This window comes from Panicum virgatum, chromosome 6N (genome assembly GCF_016808335.1).
Source record: "Panicum virgatum strain AP13 chromosome 6N, P.virgatum_v5, whole genome shotgun sequence".
Lineage (NCBI taxonomy): Eukaryota > Viridiplantae > Streptophyta > Magnoliopsida > Poales > Poaceae > Panicum > Panicum virgatum.
Window position 1 is genome coordinate 15,010,931 of NC_053150.1, and position 7,681 is coordinate 15,018,611.

General features: G+C 42.5%; 1 protein-coding gene across 1 annotated transcript; it reads left to right on the plus strand.

Moving 5' to 3' along the window:
• Positions 1 to 2,885: 2,885 nt before the first annotated feature.
• LOC120679669 lies at positions 2,886 to 4,292 on the plus strand. The gene is made up of 3 exons (XM_039961321.1): positions 2,886 to 3,232; positions 3,587 to 3,788; positions 4,014 to 4,292. The coding sequence occupies exons 1-3, from the start codon at positions 2,940 to 2,942 to the stop codon at positions 4,041 to 4,043; spliced, it is 525 nt and encodes a 174-aa protein (XP_039817255.1). The 5' UTR covers positions 2,886 to 2,939; the 3' UTR covers positions 4,044 to 4,292.
• Positions 4,293 to 7,681: the final 3,389 nt, after the last annotated feature.

Sequence of the window (7,681 nt, forward strand, 5' to 3'; positions counted from 1 at the left end):
TGTCGAATCCATATTTCTCTGCTTCCTTCTCGGCAAACGGGCAAGAAACCAACTTTTCATTTTTTACCCATTCAGTACCCTGGGCCCGATGCAACAGCTCAGCAGCAAGGGGGCTACGACGGTGCAAAGAGGCATTGACATTGAGGGCCCTGGCGATTGGAAAATCATTTGTAGGTGTAGGTGAGGTGACACCCGCCCCTATAAATTGATTTCTAGGGGCAGGTGACGCCCCCACCTTCTCCTAAAAAATATTTTTCCAGCGGCAAGATAATTGATACAGTAACTAACCCATCCTTTTTAATGAAGCAGGTTACCTTTTGACTCGTCCCTTGAGAAAATAGAATGTTGTTCCAACAAATCATTTTTGTAGCCGTTATATATACATTTCCGATAGCATACTCTTTTCCAAGATATCTTCTTCAAATAGATGTAGCAACAGAGTCTCCCAACCGATGGATATAATATCATGACAAATTATATTTTTCTTGGGAAATAGAGTAAATGGTGCTGATACGGTCACACCATATTCCATAACAGATCAATAACGGTTTCGAATAAGACTGATAACTAATTATTTGTGATGGTTATTTAACTGGCACGGATAAATACAGTTTCTCATTTGCACCTCCCTAGTAGAACCGGCTCGATAAATTGGTGAAGGAGAGAGAAGGATGGCATGTGAGGAGAGTTCCATCACCATAAAAGTTCTCAGTCTAGATAACTGCGTCCATGAAACTTCCACTAAAACAGGCCTTAGAAAGCAAGAACATGATACTGTCATTATAACGATTCCCCTGATGACTACTACCAAAAACTTCGCCAGCAAAATGAGTCACTTGTAGGTTGTACTGTTGCTGTGATTCGTCTACATATAATTTACGGCTCCAATAAGTACGCATGGTTAATTATTCCTACTTTGCCCATTAGCAAAGGTGCTAGAAGATCCATGACTGACATACTACACGTTAGATAACAAGGTTTCTTGTGTCAAACTATGTTAAGAACAAATAATGCAGAAATAATTAATAAACTACAATGGGTATCTCAGATCTGAGTAACTACTTATTCAGATTTGATGTATAGGTAGTTTAGGACGACGTTGCGAAACAGTCTAATAGGTGAATTGATGAGCAAAAAATTCAATGGAACCATATTGTTTATCATAACAGTATTTATGTGTATCAGAAGTACTTTTTCTGCAGCATCTAATAACTCATATCTGGTACTGATACTCTTTGTAAAAAAATAATAATAATGGTCAGAGGGAAGAAAGTTTGAGTAGCAGGGAATCAAAATTAAAACAACCTTTAATTTTAATAAGAGGAAATAGTAATATAGAAACCAAACAAGTTGATAGTGACTCTCTAAACCACACAACAGAGGATTTGTACTGACCTTTGTTTCAATCCCACTCCTGCCCAGGTATTCATTTTGGATGAATGCTTAATTGTTATAAAGCTACAAAGTACTATGGGACAAGCCTTGCATTCCAATGCGCAATGTTGATACCAGCAGTCAATGAAGATGCCATATTTAGATTGCCGTGGGGTTTTTTTCTTGCTTAGCCTACTTGCATTTGTTTTTTTTTTCTTTTTGCTTTGACATTCTCATGAGCACCGGCTTAGCTCCCTTGCAGAAACTGAGCAATCACCGGAAGAACTTGAGTTTTAAAAAGAAGGGCAATAATAGGTTAGGAGACTATATGAAAGAATGTTGATTCACCAATCGGTTTGCTCAAGCCGAATTTTGACCATCTGAGTAAAAGCAAGGGATTTTTCCACCAGTAGAATGTGCATACAAAGCGATATTTGCGAGCTGAGGGAAGGCTAGATGTAATTATATAGTACCCAATGGTTTTGCTAGTATGTGCTTGGGCATGAGGTATATTTCTTAGATGGATACCTTGGACGATAATGGCTCGCATGAAGAAGACTGCTGTGAAGCTAAATATTTTTGCCATCTTCAGCTCTTGGTAAAAAACGAGAAGCTGCAGGACCTAGTGACAAGTACTTTTATGAAGTCAGTGACTTTCAGAGGCCAATCTGAAGACTGAGAATGTAGGATGTTGTTTTCTTTACAAGATGAGAATTTCCATTCTTAATACATCATTGAGTCGTTGATGTTTCAGTTAACGGTGTATGCGGCGGTGAACGTTTCATTGACATCTTCGGCGACAAGCCGATGATGATATACAATTTTTAATATATTGTATTTTGATGTGTATTACTTCAATTTTCTGGATGAATATTCGCTGATGAATCATAATTGGATTTTTCATCCTCATCATTTTAGCCGAAGCAACCTCCTATATATAGATTAATGATCTGGGAGATACAGAGAGTATCCTGTATTTAGAAGTGAGGGGGCTTTGTATCCATGAGGCTTATGACTTGTCTTTTCATTGCTGTGTAATCTATTATTAGTTGTATAGAAGTTCTGAGTTTTATTTCTAACTAGTGAAGGGAGTAACTTCCATGGAATAACCAACCTCTGTCTTAGTCTGCGAATTGTTGAACTTCCTTGGAGTCGGGATATCTTTGTTTTTGGTTTACGAAGGTTTTAAAATTCAAAACATGATCTTATGCACAACTAGACCTGAGTTCGACCATCAAATAATGATATATTTCAGTTTACCTAATTTATCCATATGTATCTCGATTTTGGCGCTTCCATGTTCTAGTTTTGTTCATGTTGGTGAAAAAAAAATTGACCAATTAGTTGGAGAGCCAGTGTAGCTAGCTCCACCATCACATAGCCCATATAAAATATTCAACCAACAAGAACGCAGCATACTGGGGCCATTGGAAACCATGTCACCAGCTATACGAGCATGTAGCTCGATCCATCTATAAATAGACCCCCCCCCCCCCCCTTTATCACTCTTCACATAGGATAAGTTAGAAAGGATAAGGATATCCTAAGATTCTAGCTAGCTAGCCATGGCCTCCTATTATGCAATAGTTGTGCTTTCCGTGCTAGTGTTTTCCATCTCAGGTGGTCATGCACTGGATGAGCAGGAGTTGAAAACAACCCTATATATAAAACAGACATATGCCCAAGACCAAAGGTATGTGGGAACTGACACCGTCGACGTCATCATTAATTGGGTTATAAAGGATGGGCCAGATGCCGCTGCGAATACCATCGGCCATGCAGAGGGCCTGACAACCCATGCAAATCCTGCCAAGAATTTCTGGGTAACCATAATTGATATGGTGTTCGAGGGTGGAAGGTAAGAATTCTGTGCTAAAACAATTTCTTCTGCTGTAATATTTACATATGCGCAGGTTGGTCACATTACTTAATTTGTCTTCCAAAAGAAGATACTTTGGGGTCTCAAACATAACTTTGAACACTAATTTCTTTTAAAATATATTTCCTCTAATTTAATTCTAAGATTAATCTAAAACGATATTATATCTTCTCCATACATTCCAAACTAGGTACTTTAAACTTTTCTTGTTACCTTGTCTAAAATGCTGTTTTGGACTAGAAATTAACATAGTCATGCAACTGTCAAATGCTACATTGCTACTACTGACTTTTGACATTGTGCATGCATGTTATGATTCTGTCAACGAAATAGCCTCGCTGGATCAACACTACAAGTGATGGGGCTTCATGGTGCGATGAAGGACGGACAAGGCCAGTGGAGTGTTATGGGGGGCACAGGAGAACTTACAATGGCACGAGGTATTATAAATTACAAAATAATCCAAGAAGACGGTGCCAGCAGGACCTTTGAAATATCCATATGTGTGTATTACACTTCAAAGTATACCATTCCGGTAAGTGCCAGATGCATTTTTAACTATTGCCATAATCGAGATTTGCTCCTACAAATGTGCTCCTGTGTATTTTAAAAATCTTCCCTTGGATAAAATGAAATGGCACAGCCAACAGTATATATATATGTAGATCAATTAACAGCGAAGAGATAAATGAAGCTCCACGAATGCTATATAAACAATACTCACAAATGGTGAATGACCACAATTATGTATTTTATGCAGCTTTTGGGTGGTATTGGCCTATTTCCTTGAGGACGTTGAACTTCAAGTAGACATTTCAACCATCTTTCATGTGCACATGTGTGTGAGGAGACGGCTACATCTACAATCTATTTTATCCTTGATCTTTAATAAACGAACCCCTGTGTGTTGTGAGTGACAAACCACACATTTGTACTCCAGAGCTGGAACGTTCATTGTAATTTGTGCTACATTTTATGTCATGTTCTCCTTATCTCAACAGATCTTATCATCAATAAAGTTTGCCATTTGTGTAAAAAGAAATCTTAGGAATATGTTTTCTTGCACTCTTTTTGTTCATGAATTTTTCTGTGACTCAAACATCTTGTAGCCGTACCCTGGCAATATTTTGGTGAAGGAATACCACTAGAGAATGGGGTATACAGATTATTTGAAGCATGGTTTTGAACTCATCGACGCACAGGCCAAACCACTGAACCTCTAAACCACCGGTCTGACCAATTGGATGACTGGTCCGGCTTTTTGTTGTTTGCTAAATACCTTGAGGTGTGTATCATCACCAACTCAGTGGAACATAAGGGTAGACACTTCAAGGCAAAAGGGCAAAGACTATTTGTAGCGTTGATATTCCCCACTGCAAGGATATTTTCTCAGTGTGCAAAATGGTGTTGCAGTTGATAGGAACGTATTATTTTTAAAAGGTGGCTCCCCGGAGATCTGAGAATTTTTCGGGAGGATATCTGTAGAGATGCCAGGCAGATCCATTTCACAAGCTAGTAACAAAGATGATGTTAATTAGTTGGACCTGGGAAACGAATGGTAACTTTTCTTTGTAGTTAGTCTACAACACTTCAACTGCTGATGGTGCAGGATCTTCCTCACAATATATGTGATTGGTCTGAGGGCGAGATGGGTTGGGATGAACCCAACCCTTGTTTTTGGGATAGGATCGACCCATATCATATTTGGTTGAGATGTTCGACTCATCCTAGTTTATTGTTTGGTACGAGGGATTGAGGATGAGACGGATGAGAATTTTTGTTAGATGGACAGGCTTAGCAGCTTTGCCCCATTTCCATTAGAAACGAAGCAACCAACGTTTACAGCAATGAGTTGGTTTAGCCGTAGCTAAGATCAGTACAGTTTTCAGATCAAGAGGGGTCACCAGCAGTGACAGGGCAGCCAACACACGGCTTGCCAAAGCAGAACAAAGCAGTGCAAAAACAGGCTCGTCGAGGCCGCAGGATGCTCAGAGCGCCAGGTGTACGCCGCCCCTTTAGTCACCTTGCTTGAGTTTCACGAGGATGTGATCGCCAGAGGAGTCTTGAGGGCCGCCTCCAAGAAGATGCGCCACTGTCCCATACCTTGCTCCAGTTCCCCTTGAAATATCGGTTTCCAGTCCACCATGCATACTCGGCACTACTTTCACATCTCTCCAGACCTGGTGATTAAAAACAAAATCATTCCTTGTCAGCCAGAAGCCCCACAGTACTCCTGCAGATATACTGTTAGTCAGAGCATGGTTTTTCTCACAAGGCCATTTGCTGGCCATATCAATATAGGAATCAATTTTCACTCCTCAAAAGCATGTGAAAGTGTGCCAGATATATTTAGCCACCATACAGTCAAAGAACAAGTGGTGGACACTACGTGAAAACCCCAAATAGATATCGCGGATTGGTAACAGGCGCATGAAGCCCGTTACACAGTATAACATCGATAACGGTCCGGAAATAACGACCGCTACCAATAAGCCTAGCAGGCTCGAGCCCAACCTCACCACCACAAAGCCCGTTACCGATAAGGTATCTTTGGTAAGTTGGTGTTGTAAAGGGCCGTTACTAGTGTTAATCGTAACGGGCCTTAAATACAACTGTTACGAATAATACACTTATCGACCGTTACCGATGGGGCATACTGGTAACGAGAATAATGTGTGGACACTTAACGCCCGTTACTAGCACTATAGCAATAATTGAAGTTGGCCAGTGAGTGCTTAGTAGCGTAGCAGCATAGTCGTCGCCTCCTGCGACTGGCTGCTGCAGGCGGAGAGCAGCAGCCGGCAGGGGTCCATCCGGCGCCGCCGCCGCCTTTCCCCCGGTCCTTTGCCACTGCGACCGCTGACTTCTTCGTCTCCAGTGCCTCTGCTCAACTCCACCCTCAAGCACGAGCGCGGCTCCACCCAACACTTACTGCAGCGCCTTCTCCGCGCGTTGGCATCGTCGGCGCTGGTCACCGTAGCATTACACAAGTCGTTAAAAATCACACAAATTATAGGTGCATAAATCAAAACTAAATTACACAAAGTTCTACTAAGTTTCAGAGGCTCAAATTTTACCAGTATGAGCATGCAATCAAATACAAGTTTCAGTAAAAATTCTAGATTTTTCCAGGCATAGGAACTATTTTTCTTGATTTAGTATATTTATCCTTATCAAAAATCATTTGGCCCAGTTGTGCTTAACTAAAAAGTCTCAAACTTTTTCTATAGCATTTAGGAACAAAACTAAGGGCACTGTAAAAGTTGTAACTCCCAAAACACAGTATAGAAACTTGAAGAAGTAACCCATTCAAACTAGGCATATTTTAAGATCTATTTTTAAAACCTAAGCTAGGAGTGAGTATTGACCTTACAAATTTTACATAAGACTAAACTTATAGCATGCAACACACTAACCAAAAATGATAGGCAGGAAGTGGGTAGAACTTGAGATCTAATTAAAGGCATATTAAACTTGTATTTAAAATAGAGCAATATCCAGTGGGCAAAAGAAAAAGTTTATGTAATAAAAGTTATAGATCTATTTGCATGGATTTCAGAACAGTTGAGTTTGCATTTTTTTTATTTTTCTACAATTTTATATTGATTTTACAATTTTACTATTTTGAATTAAAAACTTGAATTAGAACTTCACGAATAGGTCCCTGCATTTAGCAGAAAACCCTCTGGAAAGATTGAAATCAACACAATCAAGTCCCTGGCCGGGAAAATACACAGGGGCAGCGGTGCGCGGCCGATTCCGGCGAGCTGGCTCGCCGGCGGCAAGGGGAACGGGGTGGGGGAGCTTCACAGAGGCGAGAGCTACCTATGGGTGGTCTTGGACGGGTCTGAGATGGCCTGTAGCGGCAGCTCAATGGTGAACAGGGAGTGGCGGCGGTGGCGAACGGTGGTGGCATAGGTGAGCGGGTCGGGGAGCTGCGCGTGAGCGTGGGGAACGTGATGACGCGTTCAATTTGGGGAGGGGAGGACTGGAGCTGAGGGCTCCGCGGCGAGCTAGGTGGAGGCGGCGATCACGGTGAGCGGCAGCGGCGTTCTGGGCACTGTGCAAGCATTGTGCAGCGATGGCTGGGTTGTGGAGCTGCATTGGGGCTAGAGGAAGCTTGCTGCGAGGTCGGGTTCGGCTGTAGAGGGGTGGAGCAGGGGTCTCCACGTGAGCAGGAGGCGGCGGTGGCAATGGCGTGCAGGCGGCGGCGTTGTTCGGCTCGGTTCTGGGTGAAGGAACAGAGAGGAGAGGAGTGTGCTGAGTGTGGGAAGCTACTGCACGCACGAGTGAGTGAGGGAGGAGGAGTGCTGCAGGGGTGCGCAGGGAGGAAAGGGCCAGGGTGAGGCAAGCCGTGCCGTGGTGCCCGGCACGGCCGCGCGTGGGGCGCTGTGGATGCTCAGGCATGGCGGCCATGCGGCGCCGCTG